The 20,564-nt window shown below is 48.3% G+C and overlaps 1 protein-coding gene across 2 annotated transcripts in view; it reads left to right on the top strand.

Moving 5' to 3' along the window:
• The window catches only part of STX18 (syntaxin 18), a 116,782-nt gene that overhangs the window by 83,703 nt on the left and 12,515 nt on the right, over nt 1-20,564 (top strand). For both annotated transcript variants that reach the window (XM_059165397.1, XM_059165406.1), the window contains exons 6-7: nt 10,429-10,544; nt 18,732-18,820. In XM_059165397.1, the coding sequence (XP_059021380.1) occupies nt 10,429-10,544; nt 18,732-18,820 (205 nt within the window). The remainder of the gene's footprint in view (nt 1-10,428; nt 10,545-18,731; nt 18,821-20,564) is intronic.

The following is a 20,564-nucleotide window of genomic DNA, read 5'->3' as shown; positions in this document are numbered from 1 at the left end:
AGGGCTGAGCCTGCACATAGGCCTTGCCCAGGAGGGCAGTCTCAGGCCTGCTGTGTTAACTCTTCTGTGCACTGGTGAGGCAGATTTGAAATTGTAATGCCAACAGACAGAAGTATCTGTGGGGATAGTGAGTAGATGATCCAAGTCATCGACCAGCAAGTAGTTACTATTCATTATAGCAAGGTGATAAGGATATGCAGAGAGAGAAAGAGATAGAGTCTCTGCCCTCTAGAAGCTTAGAGTCCGACTGGGTTGCTATGGAAACATGAGAAATTAGCCCACTGAATCAGGATATGTCACAGTTTGCCCATTACCAAGTTCAGGAGGGGGAAAGGGAGCTAAGGAGTAGCATAGTGTCAGGTCTCAGAGCTCACCGTCAAGCTGGACAGCCTGCCTCTGCCACTGAGAAGCTGTGTGACTTTGGCAAGATCACTTGACTTCTCTACACCTTAGTTTCCTTCCTTGTAAAATGGAAAAATTCAAGATCCCCACCTTACTGGGTCATGAGAACAAAACGCACTGGGATGTGCGGAGTGGTAACTAGCTTGGGCTGTTACCTACGATGGCGCATTCACCCTGTGCTTGTTAGCATGTCAGTTCCATTAGATCCTCACAACTACTCTTGCTAATAATACTGGTGTCTGGTTTTATTGAGGACGTCGAGGCCCAGAGAATGTGGGCTCCTTACTCAGCATCACACAACTGAACCATTACCCTGGTTGAATGCCAGGGTAACGTGGCCGACTTCTCAAACAATGGGCTTTGTGCTGGACATGGAAAGAGGAGGGTCTGGGAAAGTGATGACAGAAGATGAAAGCAGCCCCAGCTTGGGGAGGAGAGCAAGTGGTGGGATGCACAGAGCCGTCCTGGAGGAGGAGGGTGGGCCTGGCCACCAGTGACTTACCATCCCCCCCAGGGTGGTGGTCACTCGGCCCCCCACCTACCAGTGGGAGAGGCACCCATTTCTGCTACCTGACCCAAGCGGACCCTGACCCTTGAGACTTAGCAGGTACCCCAGGTAAAAGTGGGAAGAAGCTTTTGCTGCTGCCCCCTCACTTCCTGGTTCTCAACAGAGGTTTCGACAAATTAAGATCAGTCAGATGGGAGTTGTTCTCATTTCAACAGTCAAGTACAGGCTCGACTCCTGCTGCATAGCTGGCCTATACCAGTTACTTTGAGCAAAAGACCTTGAGGGAAGTAGCTATGTGGCCCACACAATGTAGTCCGTCCAGCTCCTCCCTGTTCTTTCCTCACCTCATCCCAGAAGACGACGGCCTAAAACACACATAGAGTGTTACCACTCCCTCACTTCCTGTGTCTTAGAGAAGCTCAGCTTCATAGCATGACATTCAAGGCCCACTACAGTCAGACAGCAGCCTTGGCTTCTCACTCAGTCCCTGTGGATCTCTGCTCTGACCCTACATAACTTTGTGTCCTCAGGAAGCCTTGTTCTTTGAAGCCCTCATGCCTTAGTCCTTGCTCATTTCTCTGCCCAGAATGCCCTTCACCTATCCCTGTACTTTCTGCCCCTCTTTTCCCCATTCCTCCAGCCATCAAACTCCTATTTATCCTTCCAGCCCCAGTTAAGATGTTGGTTGCTCTGTAAAGACTCCCTGGCTCCCGTGGGCCTTGCTGGTGGCTCCTTTCTGTGTGGGTTCCCTGCACACTGTCACGTCGGTGTAACATGTACGTTTCTGGAGAGCTGCTCAGACCCCCGAGCCCATCACGCAGCACGATGCCCATCCCAGTCTGGGGAAGCCGTTCCCTGAGGGCTGCTGGGTGAGTGAAGGACAGGTTGCCCAAAGATAAGTTCACAAGTTGGATTTGTGGGTTGTTTTTGTACTGTTTTGTCTTGATTGGTGATGGGTATTGATAAAAATCATTCCCCTAAACTAGATTGGAGAAACCCGAGTGCTCCCATTTTAGGGCAGAGTTGCTACTCTCATGTTTCTTTTGTTCTTGGCAGAAGTAAAGCATATTTGGTAGAGAGGGAACTGTCAGGCTGTTTATTTGAAGTCTTTCATAGTGTAGAGTGAAAGATACTCTCTGCCGGTGTTCGTTTCATACAGTGATGATAACATGCTGGTCTCTCGTAGCAAAGGGCGCTTATCCCAAAATGGGTGAAATGTTTTGCTCATTAAGCCAGAAGTGGTCTCAGCTGATCTTTCTGCTGTTCTTTCTCTCTCTGTGTTTTCTTAGAAGGGTAGCGCCATTGTCAAGTGTGACTTTTTTCTCCCATTCCCCAGCAGCTGAGCTCTCTGAGTTGGCAGTGGCACCTGCTGCCAGTTGTCTTCAGCTGGACCTGACAGCCAGTAAGAACTTTCTTTTTTTTTTTTTTTTTTTTTTTTTTTAGATTTTATTTATTCATTTGACAGACAGAGATCACAAGTAGGCAGAGAGGCAGGCAGAGAGAGAGAAAGGGAAGCAGGCTCCCTGCTGAGCAGAGAGCCCAACGTGGGGCTCGATCCCAGGACCCTGGGATCATGACCTGAGCCGAAGGCAGAGGCTTTAACCCACTGAGCCACCCAGGCGCCCCAAGTAAGAACTTTCACTGTGGTCTCATGTCTCTTCTTTCTCCTGCACTAAGACCTTGAGCCCTTTGAAGGCAGAGACACTGTGTCTTCCATCTCTGGCTCTCCCAGCACCTTGATCAGAGGCTGCCACAAAGTAGGTGCTCAATTAATGGTTCTTGAGTGAGGGAAGGAGTGAGGCATGGTCACTAATGCCTGGCTCCTCAGGTCTACACAGTCAGAGCCTATAAGTTGAAAAGGTTGTGGACACAACATTGGTATAAGTGACCTTGTCTTCCCAAAAAGGTTTGAAATATGTCCTTTATCATCCTAACCATCTTAAAGCACTAATATTTTGGTTATAATTTAACTATCACATGCCTTCCCAGGAATATACTCTAAAAGCCATCTGAATTAATCAGAAACATTTCCCCTTTTCAGAAAGTAATCAGGTCCTGTATTACTGGCTTTTTCTTGGGGAAGAGGTTTAAGGTGGCTGTCTAGAAACCAGAACAAACCTCCGATGTTCATTTCTGCGAGTTCAGAGGATTGTCTCTGGAGGCACTGTAGGCTAGATAGGAGCCCCGGAACAGATTCAGACTTACACTGTTAGGCCTGTCTCTGTAAATTCTGTTTCTTTCTTACCCAGGGGTGGATTATCTGATCCTGTGTCGACCCATGACCTGGCTTTAAAGTGTGCTGGTTTAGGCCCAGATTTGAACACTTTACTTTCACTAGTACTATGATGTCCTTAGAGTGGGAACTTTTGGCTATTTTCTCCTGACTCAAGGGAGATTTGAGAAGGATCAGACCCACTGCCCGAACTTCTTACATTGGGTGATACGAAACATTACGGAGGAAGGATGAGGCACCATCTGCATTTACCCATGTAGCTCAAAGTTAATTTCCAGAATATTAGCAGATCCTACTGTTAATTCTAATGAAGGGTAATGTGAGAGTTTCCTAAGGTACCTGACGGGATTCTGGTGACCTAAGTAAGTGTTACTCTAAAGATAGTTTCTTGGTCAAATGAGCCTGAGGAACACTGAGTGTACATTGCCGTGCCTTGATTTCCTAAGCCCTGTTCGCTGTGAAGTCCTTCACTCCTGAATCTCGGGCAAGCATACTTCAGGAAATACTGCCTGATCCCGTGGTTGGGTGCTTGACCTTACATTTATTATTTACTCCCTTAAGTTGGTACGAAAGATCAAGATTTCACTACATTCCTTTTTTCCTCCTCCTTTTTGAAAAAAGGCACTGGTGCTCTTGTGACTCATACTCTCCTCTGCTTACTTGATCTTACAGAGTGTACTTGTATTATTATTTATGATTCAGTTCCTTCGTCTCAACTAGATTGGAAGCTTGGCAAGGGCAGCCTTGTGCCTTTTACTTCTTAAAATCCAGCCCCTAACCCAGGACCCTGCACATACTAAGAGCTAAGTAAATTTTATGGGGGAGGGATAGGGATGATGACAAAGATGGAGGAAAACTCTAAGTGATGCCATGTGATACGAGGTGCATAGCAGTGATTTTGCCCCTTGTAAAAATGTCAGATTTACCAAAGTGTAAGTGACGTGACCTCGTAAGATGATGACAGTGTGCGCTTTGGTGATTAGATACAGAGGCACGTTGTGGAATGGCTCCTGCTTCTGTTCATCTCGTCCAGGGGCATACCTGTCATTTCACATATTTGTCTGTCTTTCTTTTTTTGGGGGGTCCGATTGTTTAAGTTCTACTCTTAGCAAGTTTCAGTTGTACAATATAGTGTTAGAACTATAGTCACCGTGTTAGACATCCTAAAATCTGACTCATCCGAGAGCTGAAAGCATGTGCCCTGTTTCTCGACCCATGACTGGGTTGCACTCACTCTCTGGAACTGGGGATCAGCATACCACTGTGTCTGGGCCAAGTCCAGCCTTTTCTTGTGATGGTACAGCCCTCGAGCTGAACATTGTTGTTCCATTTTTAAAGGTTCGTAAAACAAAAAAGGAAACCAAGAATACAAGATGGAGGTCATCTATGTTCTCCAAAGCCTAAAATATGTACCATCTGGCCCTTTCCAGAAAAAGTGTGCTGACCCCTGGCTCACAACAGACCTTCGAGGTGAGGGACTGCTTTTTTGTCATGTGTTGTCTGTTGTCCATCGTACACAGATGCGCACTCCCCGGCACAGGTCAGATTCACAGGCGATGCTGCGGCCAACCCCACCACCGGAGTCTCATCTAAACTCTGTACCCTGTTCCGTGGACGTGTTTCTGATTTTGTGGCAGTGGCAAATTGCTATAAATGTTTCTTGCTCTTGGTTTTTGTGCTTGTCTCTTAGCCGACCAGTAACAAACAATTCGTCATCTGGCACAGGTCTGTGGACCACACTTTGGGCAGTTGGGGCCGGATGCCCAGTAGACACCCGTGTGGGAGTGAGGACGGCTTACTTCCAGCACTGGGAGGCATTCCCTGTTCTGTGTGCGCACAGTGCCTACGCTGGGGTGGGTACCTGCGTCGGAAAGCCACTTCTGGAATGATGGTATCTAATACCCTGTACCAAAAATATCTTCTTTCTACAGAGAGCCTTGATGGGGAGCAGAAAAGAAGTGTTAGAGCCGTACTTAACTCTGGAATATTAATCACTTTTCTTTTAACTTGTGTATAAGGCAAAGAATTTCCTCCACATACCTTCTTGTTTCAAAACTGAGAAGCCTGATTTCTCCCTCTTTCTCTCTTTCTACTCTTCCTAAATTTTAAATAGAATCCCAGGGTTTTCAAATAAGGGACCTGGAAGCAGATGTTGGCCAGGTGGAAACCGTGTTGACTGCAGCTATGAAATGCTCAGCCTTCAGTTAGAGACAGTTTAAATAAATCATGGGGCATAAACTGATCTTTCTGATGACTTTTTAAAAATTGCTTTTTTCAAAGTACCTTCAACTAGTTAATTTGTAATTTCCCTGAGGATTGCAGTAGACATTCTGTGTATAATGAGATCTGTTTTTATCACTTAGGGGAAAAAAATGCTCTCTACTTTGTCTACTGCATTGCAGTCTTTTATTCATTTTAAATTAAAAACTGGCCCATTAGCATACTCTCGACACAAAGGATTATAGACATTACAGGAGCCCTTTATTTAAAAGTCAATTAAGCCCTTCTTCCTAAACAGTTGAGTCCTGCCCCTGTAGAGTGGGGCAGAGTTGGGTGAGTGAGTGCAGGGGTGGGGGTGGAGGGGCACAGTCTCCCAAGACTGGTCACAGCCAGAGTAAGCAGAGGGATGTGCCCCTGTGGGGGTAAGAGTGGCAGTGGAGATGACAGGTTGGTTATGTAGGGGTACCTATCAAATAAGTAAATATATAAGGATGATAGAAGCCAGGTTTCACACAGTTGGGGAAGTGAAAGGGAAGAGGCCAGAATGAACCCTGCGGTGTTGGGTTGGAAGGAAAGGTACCAGGGTATACTCCTGTGCAGTTTGCATAGGTGGAAATAGAAATAAATATTGTTGTCAATGAGTATGTATGGGTGGGTATGCAAATAGGCCTGGAAGCAGGGACACCCCAGTAGCCATAAGCCTGCTTAGCACTCAGATCTTGGCTTCTATGAAGCTGGTTCAGCTTCCAGGAACCAGGGCTCCTTGTGGAAACGGCTCAGTCTGGGGCTGGGGCAGGGAAAGTAGAACATGAACCTGGACCATTTTGTTGCAGCAGACAGCAAGAAAGGGCTCAAAAGATGATGGGAACATGGAGGGAGGACCAAGCCGGTTTGAAGGGGTTTCCACTGGCCAAATTAGAGACAGTTTGAGCATCAAGTAAAAGATAGTAGCAGATGATAACCCACTGAATAAAATAGGACATCGTGAGTCCATCTACATAGGAGTACAGAAGTGAGTACTTTGAGGGTTTGAAATTGATAATTGCTTAGTATCAAAGCTCTCCCTCCCCCATAACTTCTTAACCACAAAGGGGGAAAGCGTAACCTCACAGTGCGGAAGCCTGGCAGCCACCACCTCAGTCAGGTGCTGAAAGTGAAACCATGGGCAGCCTGATGGAATGCACTGAGAAAGAACGTAACTGGAATATCACTTTTTATGCCAAAGATGCACAACTTGAATCCAGCCGTGAGGAAGATCAGACACACTCAGATTAGGGGATGTCTTACAGGATAACTGGCACATCACCATGTATCAAGGTCATGAAACTTGGGGAGAGAGAATAGGAGTGTTTAAACCAAAGGAGCCTGAAGACAAATGACAACCAGATGCCTTTGTGATTCTGAACTGGATCTTTCTATCAGGAAGAGAATCATTGCGACAACTAGGCAAAATAGAATGGGTCCAGGGAAAGGCTGGAAGTAGTGTAGCGACATGAAGATTCGTGATTCTTATGTTGTATTCTGGTTGTATCAAAGAATGCTCTTGTTTTTAGGAAATCCCTAAAATACTCGGGGTGAAAGGGACAGGTTGGCAGGTTACTCTTGGTGGTTCAGGAGAAAGGGTTCTTCAGATTATACTGAAGATCTTTCTGCATGTGATTGTTTCACAACAAAACAAAAAACCAACAAGATACCATCTCATATTTATTAGAATGGCTTAAATAAAAATGACAGATATTGGGGGACAGGTGTGCCGTAACTGGAACTCTCATCCGTGGCTTGTGAAAGTATAAAATAATTTTTTATTAAAATAGCCAATACTTCTCCAGAGTGCAGAGACCATCCTGTGACTCAGTGGCCCCATTCCTAGCTTCCCTGGGCCTACCATATCCTTTCTTCTCTGGTAAAATGTTACTTCTTTCTCAAGAGTACACCCCAAAGTTATCATAAAGCCTTCATGATGAATACTTCTAGCAAATTTGGAGTAGAAGTTGTGCAGAGAAGGTTTATTCCATAGCATTAGGGTGTCCCAACTCTGCACCTTGTGAAGAAACTGGCTGTGGGCCAGTGTTTGGAAGATAATCTCCAAGCTCTTGGTGTATCCTGCGCGATGAGAGGGTGTATTGTTTTTGCACACCTGGAGCCTCAGACTGTCACACCAGAGAGTTTATGCCAACAGTGTGATTTATGAGAGGGGCCTTGGACCAGACTATTTGCATTTGACCTCTGGAGGAACTGAAGGCTAGCTATTTGGATGCTCCCAGCTGCATGACTGACTCCCAGTGAAAAGGCCATATGCCAAGGCCCCAGGGAGCTTTCCGTGGGGACAGCACTCTGTATGTGCATTCATTCCCGTTGCTGAGAGAATTAGGTGCCGTCTGTCGTATTTCAGCGGGAGAAGACAACTGGAAGCTGCATCTAGGTTTCTCCTGGTTTTTCAGGAGTAGAACTGAGTGATTCATCACATCCAGACAGCACCCAGTGGTCACCACAAGTGCCCTCCTCAGTCCCCGTTCCCTGGTTAGCCCATCCTCCACCCACCTCCCCTCCAACAACCCTCAGTTTGTCCTCTGTTGTTGAGAGTCTGTGTTATGGTTTACCTCTCTCTACCCCCACCATTTTCATCTGTTGTGTTTCTTAAATTCCACAAGAACTGACATCTTTATATTTCTTTTTCCCATCTAAGAATATGTCTCTTTCCATTTGTTACAGGATATTTTTGTATCTTTCAAGAACATCTTTTAGCTTTTCACACATGGGTTCGGGCTTTTCTTGTTAAATCTATACTGTGATGTTTGTTGTCCTTGCTAGTCTTTTATCTTTTGTTTTGGCTATTACAAATGGTGTTTTCTCTTTCCCTGAATCTTCTCCCTATCAACCTGGAACTTTTTGGTGAACAATTTAAGTCATTGTTTTGTTATCGTAAATAGTGCTGTGATCAATATCCTTATAACTGTATCTCCGTATTTGTGATACTTGGAGTAGCAGATGTATTTTCCAAATATGGCTGCATCTAAACATATCCCATCCCACATGGTCTTATTAAAATCAGTTTTGACGCTGCTCCACTGGGAGGGAGGTGTGAGGTCTGTGTCCCCTCCCCTTGAGCCTGAGGGGACCATTGTAACTGCCTGGGCCATGGCGTTGGGCAGAAATGACAGCTGGGCAGAAATAACAGCGTATGACTTCTGGGCTGTTATAAAAGGTGCCTAGGCTTCTGCCACAGTCTCAGAGACTGCTTGCTCTGGGGAGACAGTGATGCTCCCGTGGACCCCTGATGAGAGAACGAGGCTCCCCACCGTCACCTACTTGGAAGCCATGTGAAGGAGCCTTCTTGGCAGGCCCCCTGACATCAGGCTGGCATGTGGCAAGCTGGCATCGGGCTGCACTCTTAGAAAGGACCCACAGTCAGAACTGCCCGGCCAAGCCACTCCCAAATTTCTGGCCCCAGAAACACTGATGGAGAGTAAATGATTATTGCTGTTTTGAGGCACTAAGCTTTAGACTGACGCTTCCCAGCCACCATCGCTGGATGCTTAGGGAGGTTGATGTTAGTTACTTTTGGAAAATTTTTTTAGGAATGTTGTAGGAGAGCATTTCCTAAACAGCCTTTCTTATTAGCACACTAGTCTTTTTCCAAAAGCCCCATGAGAGTGGTCTCTGTAGTCAGGTTATTTGGGAAAGATCCTTTTTGGAAATTCAAAATATAGTTTAGCATTATTAAGGGCTCTAAAATTTTGTAAAGTCCCTATCTGGCTTTGACTCGGTTTTCTGATTCATTCTACCAGAAGTCCCTATTCATGGAACATGGTGGGTAGACTCTGCTGTCCAGAGAGCAGCTGTTACGAGCAGCCTCTGACACAGGTTCCTTAAGTCATATCCCAGCCCAGCCATTTATGAAATGGTTGACCTGGGCGAGTTTCCTTGCTTCCATATACCTTGGTTCCTCCTCTGGAAGAAGGTCAGATCATTGCCTACCCTATAGGGATGTATGGCATTAAAAAAATGTATCCATATAGTGTGCTTAGAAAAATGCCCAATACATAATAAGTCCTCCATGAATGTTAGCTGGCATTAACAAGATCATCCTTACATATATTTACATTGTTCCTTTTATGTGTAGTCTTCTTGGCTAGTAATATGGAATTCACCATAGATCTTTTTAGCAATCTACCCATAATTTTTATAGTGCTGTGTGGGTCCCAGGAAATCTGTTATAAGGCTTGTTGTTTCATAATCAACAGGTTTTTTTCTCTTGCTAGCTAATTACTGACTGTCAGAAGATATCCATTCATTCAACCTGTATTTATTAAACACTGAATGCCAGGCACCCATCTGGGACCTGGGGCTGCATGGTGACCATGGCCGACAGCCCAGGAGCCTGCTCTGATAGCGTGCCCTCTTGTGGAGCTAGGCAGGCCATAAACAAAGGAACTAGCGAGGTCATCCCAGATGCTGCCTGCTAATGAAGAAGACAAGGGCTATGGCACAGTGGGACATGGGGGAGCCTGCTTGAGATGGGACAGTCAGGGTAGGCCTCTCTGAGTGAGGTGAGATCGAGGCTCACCCTGAAGGTGGAAAATAGGACAGGCATAGAAGGAGTGCAGAGGCCTTGGTTCCTGAGAAAAGTTGCTTGAGTTTTTGTAGTGAATTTATTTAAGATACTACTTACATATACTACATGATGTGTGGGTGTGTGTGTATTTAGCAACACTTTTGCACTGGTGTGAAACAATCGCGTCCTGGATTTGTTGAGCAGTCAGGCTTTACCGCGCACGTGTTGAGTGTGGTGTCGGTATGTGGGGTGGGTTCATGCGTTCTTGCCTTCAGCACCTACTGACTGCATTCTTACCCCTGCGATCTTCGGTTAGGGTGCCCAGCCTTCCCTGCAGGTGGTGGCCCCGGTCCCTTGTAGTAAGTGCCCCACGGGAGGTGTGTCAGGATAGCTGCTGCTTAGCAACCCTGTTCTCCTACAGAGGGCACAGGACACATGTGCAGAGGTCACACGTGATTCCCTCTGTTGTCTGGTGTCAGCAAATTATATGGTTGCTGTTTATCTGTTTAGATCTAAGCTGGAACCAGAGCCAAATACAAAGGCGAGAGAATCCACGTCTTCTGAGAAAGGTTCACAGCATCCTTCACAAGAGTCTGAAGAAAAACCTGCTACTGAAGAATACCCAGGTATGAACTGAAACCCAAGTCTTGCCTCGTATCTCTTCCTTAGGACGTGTTGGCAAAAATACAAAGCAAAGAAGGGAACACTGTCCCAGACATCTTGTGGTGTTTGTACTTGCATAAAGCAAAGGAAACACAGAAGGACAGCGTTTTTTTCTGTCCCACTAGGAGCTCATATCTATTGGGGCTGGGCAGGATGGTTCCTCCAGTTACCCCAGAACCAGCAGAGTCCAGGAACAGGGCCTGACTTGTGGTGCATCACCATGGTGGGGGCTGGGGACTCTGAACCAGGAGGAATGTAAGAGCACTTTGCTCAAGGAATCTTGCCCACCAGCCCCAGGAAAGGTGGGACACTGCCTCCCCTGCCCCATGTGGTGCCCTGTCTTGCGATCTCAGCATCCTCTTAGCACTGACCCCGCGTGGCCACCCTGTGTAGGCAGCATGTGCCTAGTTTGCTGTATCTGAAGCATAGCAGGGGTGGGATTTTGCTTTGCATGAATCTCAGGATGATGGCGTGCTGAGGCCCCAGGGCCCGGCCGTCTTCCTCAGTCCCCTCGTCCGTGTTAATCACAGTGGCTATTATTTCCAGCGCGTCTCCTGGACGCCAGACACTGCCCTGAATCCATCCAGTCCCCACCACCATCCTTAGAGCAGCCCTCGGGGATGGGTTTTGTGGACCAGTTTTTGAGGTGAGCCTTCTGAGAGGCTGGGAGAGGCTGGCAAACTTAAAAGCTCATAAATGGTGGACTCAGGATTGGTACATAGATCTACACTGCCTCTCCATCTGATTTTCTCCCTGTGTTGTACAAGAGAGGGAATTCAGAATGCAGTGTGGGAATGATTACTTGAAAGATGCCAGCGGTGCTTTCTGTGGTTGGAAACAGTGTCCGTGGGGAGCGGTGGGGAGACCAGCATCCGGTGAGCCCTCCACTGTGCTGGGTTCATGCTGGGCTGTCAACAGATTGAGTCTCATTGGGTCTTGTGAGGTAGTGCTGTCGTCATTTTATGTGTGAGGAAATCGAGCTTTGAAGAGATTATGTAACCTGAACAAAGTAAAAACCAAGAAAGGGGCAGCACCTGGGTTACACTATATACACCCCAAGCCTGTCTTCTCTGGGGGCTGTCTTGATCCCATAGGCCAGAGGCCTTGCACATGTCCTATCTTCACTGTTCCCTATAAAAGAAAAACCACAGCATCACTCATGAACTAATGGGGCCCAGCTTTTCACGAGACAGCATATGGTGATAGCATGTCTAAATTTACTCATGCCACACACAGCACACTCATTCCATCACTCATTCATTTGAGAAATGGTGTTAGGGCTGATGAGAGTGGGGAGAAGCCCATACAGATCCTTGGGACCCAGCTGAGGCCAGCTGTCTGCCCTTGCTGAGCCCAGAGCCCACACGAGTACTGCTGTGCCGGCCACTGTGCTGGGTGCTGGGGATAGTCTTGAGTAGAATACAAGGCCCCTGTGCTTACAGTCCAGCAGGAAACAAGTTAATGGCATAATCACACCAGTGTAGTATACCGTCATTGTACGTGCTGTGCGATAGAGGGTCCCGGTCATAGGAGAGATTAGGCCCATCTGAGAGGTCGGAGAGCTTGAGAGTTCAGTAGAGACCCAGGGGCAGCGAGGAGTGAGGCCTGTGTCTCTCTGAGCAAGAGTGTCACAGGCTGGAGAAAGCACATCAGAGGCCCCGACAAGAGGGCACGCCTGGCAGGGTGGATGAGCAGCCTGGAGGCTGGAGAGCGAGGCAGAGGGACAGCAAGCAAGGACAGGCCAGGGCACCAGCTGCTTGAGGACTACAGCTTTTACTCTGAAGGAGGTGGGAAGCCATGGGGAGGCCAGCACTGTCATAGCCACTGTGTTAGAATGGGGCCCCATAGGTGGCTCAGTTGAAGAAGGGAAATAGGGACAGTGAAGAGGCTGCTGAAGTCCCCCAGAGACAAGCACGACACACATGGTAGCAGGGGAGCAGGGGAAAGTGCTGGAATTCTGGATACGTCGAAGTAGAGCCACAGCATTCGCTTCCGTCTATGGGACAGGCAAGGAGGAGGGGCCAAGGAAGGTTATGGTGGTTTGGACAAGGATGAAGCTTGCTGGCCTTCACTGCGATGCAGGAGATCGGTTTGATCTGGAACTCAGGGTCAGGCATGTTAATTTTGAGATGCCTGGCAGAGGTATTGAGTAGGGAGTTGGGAGTTGAGTAGGGAGTCTGGAGGTCAGGGGGCAGGTCCGTCGGCAGCATCGATCCCCTGTGTCAGGCTAGGATCCCCCCGGAATGAGGGTGAGTAAAGGGCACATGAAGGTCTGAGGCCTCCCAGTACTTCCCACCTTCCCTGCTTTATCCTTCTCCCTGGCCTGTGCCGCCGTCCTGTTTGTCTTACTCATTTATGTTCTTTATGATCTGTCTCTCCTGCTAAAATGTAGGTTCTACGAGGACAGGAAAGTTCTGTTGTTTTTTCACTGCTCTAACCCTGGCCCCCACAAGAGCGCCTGACACAGGAGGCGCTTAATAAATCTTTGAAACAATCCATCACTGAAAACCACGAGAGGCAGCAGGAAGGTGGTCAGGAGTGCCGATTGCTTTTAGTTACTGTGGAAGTGTTTCCTCATGTAGAAGGAACCTCATGCCTCTGGGCAACACGAAATACCCCGTCAGGTTGAAAGAACCCTCTTCCTCACGGTTTATATTCTCATCTTAAAGTCAGTACTTGTTGTTTTATAATCATGAGGTTCTCTCCTGACGCAACCAGCACTCCAGATACTAAGGGCACGCGCTCCAATTTAGCTCAGGAGCCCTGCACAAGAGACAGGATGGTATGAAGTGTGTCTCTTCTGAGGCTGTCATGGTCCCAGCTCTAACACCTCCTGGCACTTCTGAGCACCAGTTCCCCCATTTTTAAAATGAGGGTGATGATACCGACTTTTTAGGGGCCTGGGGATGGTAGGAAGTTGTCACTGGTGTTGCCTTTGCTTACTGCTCTCCTTGCATCTTGAGACACTCCCCGCCACCCCCACAATCTCTTGGTCCTGGGATGTCTCTGAGATGCCCTGTGGCCAGTCCCCTCCTGCCTTTTCCCCCGCACCCTGGCACCTGCCTGCTTCTGCTGGCTCAGCCTCACTGTCCCCGCAACTGCACAGACCACCCTTTCCTTCAGGTCATTCAGTGATGCTTGTTATGTAGTCCCCTTTCCCTTAGGTACATGGCATCCCAAGGACTAGTAAAATCTGAATATTAAAAATGTACACAATTTCCTGTCTGTACAGATTCTTGCCGATATAACAGATTTTTAAATAGTACATGTTGTTGGTTTTTTTCCCAAAAGAAAGCTATTACCATTGTGTATCCCACCTTCATCTGTTTCCTGTTTGTGGGTCTGTAAGGGAAGAGCAGAAACAGGGCTGCAGCAGGGGGTCACGGAAGCGACTTTGGGGTCAGACTGACCTGGTTTCACAGCCTGGCCTCTGTCCTGAGCTGTGACCCTGGACAAGTTATGTAAACCCTCAGTCTAAGCTTTCTTGTGGCACCATGTGGCCGTGGTTTGTTGTGAGTATCACGTGGGCTCGCGTATGAAGGGCCTGGCAGTGTCTGGCCTGTGCAGTCGGTGTTCCACAAATCACCTGTCTTAGGTTGGTTTGTAGAGCTGGTTTGTAGAGCTGTAGAACTTAAAAAGCAACTGTTCCCTTAGAGCACCAAAAAGAGCAAAGTACTTGGGGAATAAGTTCAACCAAAGTATAAAACTTATATTTTGAAAATTACAAAATACTGTTGAAAGAAATTAAAGATGACCCAAATAAATGGAAAAGCATCCCAAGTATGTGGATGAGAAGAATTTATGTTATTTAAACGGCAGTATACCCCACACTGATAGACCCATAGAAACGAAGTGAGCAAATGCTGTTGGAAAAATGGCGCCCATGGACTTGCTTGACTCAGGGTTACCACAGACCTTCACTTTGACAAAACACGGTGTCTGTGAAGTGCAAGAAAGTGAAGCATGATGCAACAGGGGATGTGGCGAAGGTAAAATTTCTCCAGGCAGAAGATCCAGCCAGCGAAGAGGTGTCCGGGGAAATGAGCTTGGCACATGGAAACATGCGTGCACAGTCTGCAGGTGGAGGCCCTAATGCAGACAGCACAGGGACAGACAGGACGGAGCCTGAGGCCTGAGCCTGCAGGCCGTGCGGGCTGTGGTCAAGGTTTGCCTTTCATTCTGTGTGTGGCCAGAAGCCCATGGAGGCTTTCAGGCTGAGAGTGGCAGATCAGACTGTAGTCCAAGCCTCTCCGACTGCTGCATGGGATGGAGCCATGTGAGGAAGAAGTGGCAGCAGGGGGCTTGTCCGGATCTGTTGCTGTCTGGGCGCCGGGTGACAGTGTCACATGTGAGGCAGCAGTGGTGATGGAGGTGGTGGTCGAGAGAATCGCTCCCAACTCCAGCCATACTTTGGATCTGCAGATGAGTGAGTAGGTGAGATGGGAGATGGGAGAGGCAGAGGTAGAGGGACGGAGCACCAGGGCTTGGGGCTCTAGCAGCCTGATGGATGGCCGGGAGGAGGGCAGGAGAAAGCAGAGTCTGGCAGTAGGGCTGGGAGGAGCAGGCGGGGCAGCACCAGAATTCTTGTCTGCGCATGCTAGGCCTGGAACATCTGATGGATTTTCAGGTGGAAACTGAGCCTAGAGCTCAGGGGAAGCCTCAGGGCTGGAGACACTTGGGAGTCATGGGGCTGGGCCATGCAGAGCTCCAGGCCTGTGTGTGCTCACCCGGGAATTTGTGAGGGAGGGGAGAAGCCTACAGCCACCTCTGAGCTGCTGCCCTGTTGTCTGGGGGCCTTTGACATTTCGTCCATCCTGACCTTGATGGTGGCGGTCAGTCTTGTGCCCCCAGCCCTAGCTGCTCCCCCTGCGGGCTTATGCATCTGCCCATTGACTTTGTGCTAAGCGTGTCTACAATTTGCAGGACTTAAATCTGGGCTATGTGGAATCCTTCAGCTTAGCTGTTCTATTTTTCATTCCTCTTTTGAAACATGAGCTATAACTTTGACAAAAAATACTTCAGGAGAGGACTAGGTGGTATAGTTTTGGGCAGAGCTTGCCACACTCCTGTTTTTTTTTAAAAAGCCACTAGTTTGGGGCACCAGGGTGGCCCAGTGGGTTAAGCCTCTGCCTTCAGCTCAGGTCATGATCTCAGAGTTCTGGGATCTCTGCTCAGCTCTCTGCTCAGCAGGGAGCCTGCTTCCCCCTCTCTCTATGCCTGCCTCTCTGCCTACTTGTGATCGCTGTCAAATAAATAAATCAAATCTTTAAAAAAAAAAAAATACCTCTGCCTTTGGCTCAGGTCATGGTCTTAGGGTCCTGGGATCAAGCCCCGCATTGGGCTCTCTGCTCAGTAGGGAACCTGCTTCCTCCTCTCTCTCTGGCCTGCCTCTCTGCCTGCTTGTTCTCTCTCGCTGTGTCAAATAAATAAATAAAAAATATTAAAAAAAAAAAAAAAAAGCCGCTGGCTTGGTTACTTTTCACGCAATCCCCGGTATCAAGCAGCTCTGTGGTCATGCAGCCCTTCTGTCCTCATCAGATGTTAGGCCGCCTTCCATTTTCTTACTATGCCAGAATGAGGTCTGCATGGCCCTGTTTTTTGTTTTTTTAAGATTTTATTTATTTCAGAACAATCGACCTGGAAATAGGGGAGGAGCAGAGGGAAAGAAAATCTGAAGCAGACTCCCCACTGAGAGCAGAGCCCAATAGGGACTTGATTTTGTGACCCTGAAATCATGATAAGCTGAAATCAAGAGTCAGACGCTCAACCGACTGAGCTGCTCAGGCGCCACCTTCCTGTTCCCGTCTACAGTTTGTTTCCTTACACTGGTTTCCCCTAGCGTTAAGATGGGTCTGGTTGTTGTGAATACTTCCTACACTTCTCCAGTGAGCCATGGTTCCTGCCCTCAGGGAGCTCACAATTGATGGGAAGGACAAGATTCCAGCCCCTGAGAACGTGAGCAATGCCTTAAGAGAAGCCACTGGTGGGAAGAACAGAGATCCCCCAGAGGGGCTTCAGGAGGAAATGCCCTAAGAATTGAGTCTGGACCTAAAATGGAAATGATTCTAGACAGAGGGAACAGTGTGTGTAAATACGCAGAGGCCAGAAAGCGTGGAGTGGAATGTGATGTTGGCAGTACGGTGCATGGAAAGGGCAGGAGTGCGGGGCCTCCAGCGGTCAAGGCAGGTGGGGCCTGGCCAGGCAGAGGGCCTGCACATGGGGCCTGGTGCTGGGCCAAGGGAGGGCTGTGTAGAGGGTGGCGGGAAGAGGGCTGTGCTCCCCACTGATTGTTGCCGGGGTGGCAGGCCGGGGTGGCTCCCAACCACTCCAAGGTCAGCAGCCTGCAGCCTGCACACATCCTCTTACCAGACTGTGCGTTCCAGCTCAGAATCCATTTATCCTTGGAGCTGATGTGAATAATGTTCCTGTGTTTCTAATTTTGGTGTTCTTACCCTTGACATCAGAGTAAAAGCTTGACGTGGATACCATAATGAGGTCATATAGGAAACAGAGGGCTCTAGAGGTGGAGGTGGGGGGAGTTCGAAGTGCGAAGTTTGCTGCCTGAAGATTCTGCTCAGAAACACAGCCCCCTAGTTCCTACAGGTGCCTTTAGTCTCTCTTTTATATATCAGTTATATGTTTATTATATTTGCATGTATATTTATTATATGTGAGTTAGATATAAATATGTCTTTTATAAATACAGGTCTAGCAAAATCACCGTTTATTCTAAACTTAAGCCATGTTCTAGATGACATGGAGGTTTTTTGTGATAATGTGTCTGGAGTGATACCTTGTATACGGGGTTGGCCTAAACTGCTTTCTCTGAATTGGTGCTGTCATATGTTCTGTTCCCTTATCAGTCTCAAAATAGAAACTCTGGACTGGTGCCCATCTCATGGGGCTGAGCTCAGCTCTGGGAAATTTCCTGAGGTTGAGGAAGAAAAGAAAAAGAAGTGATACTTGGCAGTCCCTGACAAGCCTAGAGGCAGCATTGAGACACCAGATGCAACATCAGCCTTTAGAAAGAGAGACCCCGTTACAGAGTCTACCAGGGGCAGATCCCTTCCGTCCATTCCCCTGTTCCCTCCGCAGCCCCCTTCAAGCCAGGCAGGCCTCTCTAGCGTGGTCCTGGGTGGTACGGCCCTTCCTAGGAGTCTGAGCAGTTGGTTCACTTCAGAGTGCTTCCATCCCCCCTTTGTGTGATTGTGGTCAAAAAGTTCTCTGGAATGTTCCTACACCTCCACTTAGGAGTTGGTGTTCAACATCTATCCTGGAGTACACCAGAGAGGCTCAAAGGATGGACGGGCACATGGTGCCATTACGGCAGCGGGAAATCCAGGTAACTGAGGTTCCTCTGCAGCGGTGCAGCTCTGCAAGGAGCCTCGTGTCCTTACAGCAGACCGCTGCGTGGCACTTTGAAAGAGGGAACCAGATCTAGGTGACTGAGGTAGGATAGTCTCCTGAGATACGGGGAAGTCAGAAACAGCAACACTGTTTCAGAACAGTATGCTAGACAGGAAGCAGCCCCCCACACACAAAACCCCATGTTATTTCCAGACTGAAGTGTGGGGGAAGCAAGGGCTTGCATCCCCGTGTGTATGTGAACACGCCAGGTCCGGTCTGAGGCCGCCTCAGAGTGCTGACACTGGTTACTTCTGGGAGAGGAATAGGGTTAGGGAGCAGTATGTCATTTCCTGGATCTTCATGAATGAGAAAACCCATATATTTGGCAGTATCTAGAAAGCAAAGGCAGCGTGTGAGTGTGTATTTGTGTTTCGAGGTTAAAATACACTTGAAGACTGGTTCTGGAGACTGTCCCTTTGGTTTGCAACCTCGCTGAATTCACCGTGGCACTGACACTGTGTGAGGTGCCTACTCCACCCACGCACGTGCACACACGCACATGCACACACACATCGAAGCGTGGTAGGGGAACCGTGGTGTGGTGCCTCAGTAACCAGATGTGGAACAAGCCATAGGATCCTGTTCCATCCCATGTTCATAATGTGCCTGCATCCCAAGTCCTCCTCTTCTAAAATGAATTATTTTGCCTTCGGCTTTTCTCCTCCTTCTCCTTCCTCTTCCCCTCCTCTTCCTCCTCCTCTTCCTCCTCCACCTCCTCATTCCTCTTCTTCTTCTTTTAACAGAAAAGGTTCCAGCCGAATCACAATCTGAACTGGGCACCTGGGGAGAGGGCAAAGGTGACGATGAATTATCCCCAGAAGAAATACAAATGGTAAGGTTTTTCTGCCCAGTCAGGTGTTGCTAACTGGTGTTAGTTAGGAGGTCATCCTAAATTCCCTTGCTTTGACTGTTATATCAGGTTTTCAAAGTTATAAATAAATATTTTAGATACAACTTTTCCATCTGATTCTTAATACGCTTTTCATAAGTTTTAAATTTGCAGTAGCATAATTAAAGAAGAAATTGCCTTGGAATAATTTTACTAATAATAGATTTATTTTCAGCTGGAGTAAAAGAGTAAATGGGTCTTTTATAATTACTGCTGGGGTGCTTTTTAATTGTTTGCATTGCCGGTGTTGTGCTAATGTGGAGAAAGCAGAAGTGATGACTGATAAATGAAGAGCAACACTGGAACCGCCGAGTCTAGTTGCCAGTTGTTGTCCTCTCTGGGTGAGTTTCAAAAGGAAACTGATAGGTCTGGCACAGGCCCCTGCCAGCTCGTTTACAACAGTGTCTGTGTACACTTCGTGCAGACGTTGGCATGACAAAGCTGAATGGGTCCGTTTTCCTGGGGCAAGGAGCAGTGTTCCCTAGAGTGGCCCTGGCGTATTACTGTCCTCCACCTGCGGAGCGGGGAACCCACCTCCCACAGGCACACTTTGAGTGACTCTATCTGACAAATGACAACACCTTAACTTGTGCAGAGGTTGAGGGGGGACGGAACTTCACTGGTATCATCATCTCTGTGACCCGGTCACTAGTCACGCTCAGGTGGGGGCACAGCAGCGTCTCCTGTTCACTTGGGCAAAAAGCAGTAGTGTCTGGCCCAAGGTCCTGGTAATAAGTGGAAGAGCTTACTAACCCTCCATCCCCAAATTTCTAACCTTTCTCCTTTTCCAGTAGAGAGAGGGAGTAGAGCTCTGAGGCAAAGCTGTGTCAAGTAAGAGAGGGATCCGGTCTCATCCCAGCCTTGAGCCTCGTGGACTGAGGCATCTGTGTTGCCAGGCTCCTTCTCCTCACTGTTGTCTTCATAGCTTGCAGGTCTCAACTCTTAGATCCTCAGAGAGGCCTTCCCAACCACCCAACCTGCAGTGGCCCCCAGCCCCTCTGTCCCTGTACCCCATTTTATTCCCTCATCCCTCCACTAGAATACAAAGGCCTCGAGAGCAGGAGCTTATCTGCTTTCGTGGCCATGTTCCTAGAGCCTAGAACAGTGTTCTAATGATGAGTGCTTTTGATGAGTAGGATCATCAATATGCATTACTAGAACATTCTAACTCTAAGTTAATACTGCTATTATGTGTACTTATTAATGCCCCCTCTATGCCGAGCCTTCTACGTATGTTCTCTTGTGTGGCAAGCTGACATGGGCAGCCTGGCAGAGGAGACGTCCTCCACTGAGTCAGGCTCCACTGAGCAGTGGTACACACACGGGTCTGCAGCCTGGGCCCCGTGAGGGTGGCCCGGTGCACGAGTCCACTCCCTAGGATAGCAGCTGCCGGGGAAGAGCACTGGCTCAGAATCTTCTTGCACTCCAGACTTGCTGTTTCTTCTCCCAAGGCTGAATAAAGGACTGACCCACGGTGGGGCTGATGACTGAGCGAGCTGCCTGGGAGGGTTGTGTGTCATGGTGCCAGGCATGCAGCAAGTGCTCACGAGTTCCCCCACCTTTCCCTGGCAGCCAGCTGTCTGCTGCTCAGGGTAGAAGAGACTGGCCTGTGCGCAGGCTCTCAGGTCACTGATGCACATGTGCAGAGAGCACTGAGTGAGGGTGATGCACGTGGCAGCTGGAGCTC

The sequence above is a fragment of the Mustela lutreola genome, chromosome 1, assembly GCF_030435805.1.
Source record: "Mustela lutreola isolate mMusLut2 chromosome 1, mMusLut2.pri, whole genome shotgun sequence".
NCBI lineage: Eukaryota > Metazoa > Chordata > Mammalia > Carnivora > Mustelidae > Mustela > Mustela lutreola.
This window is presented reverse-complemented; position numbering and strand designations above follow the sequence as displayed.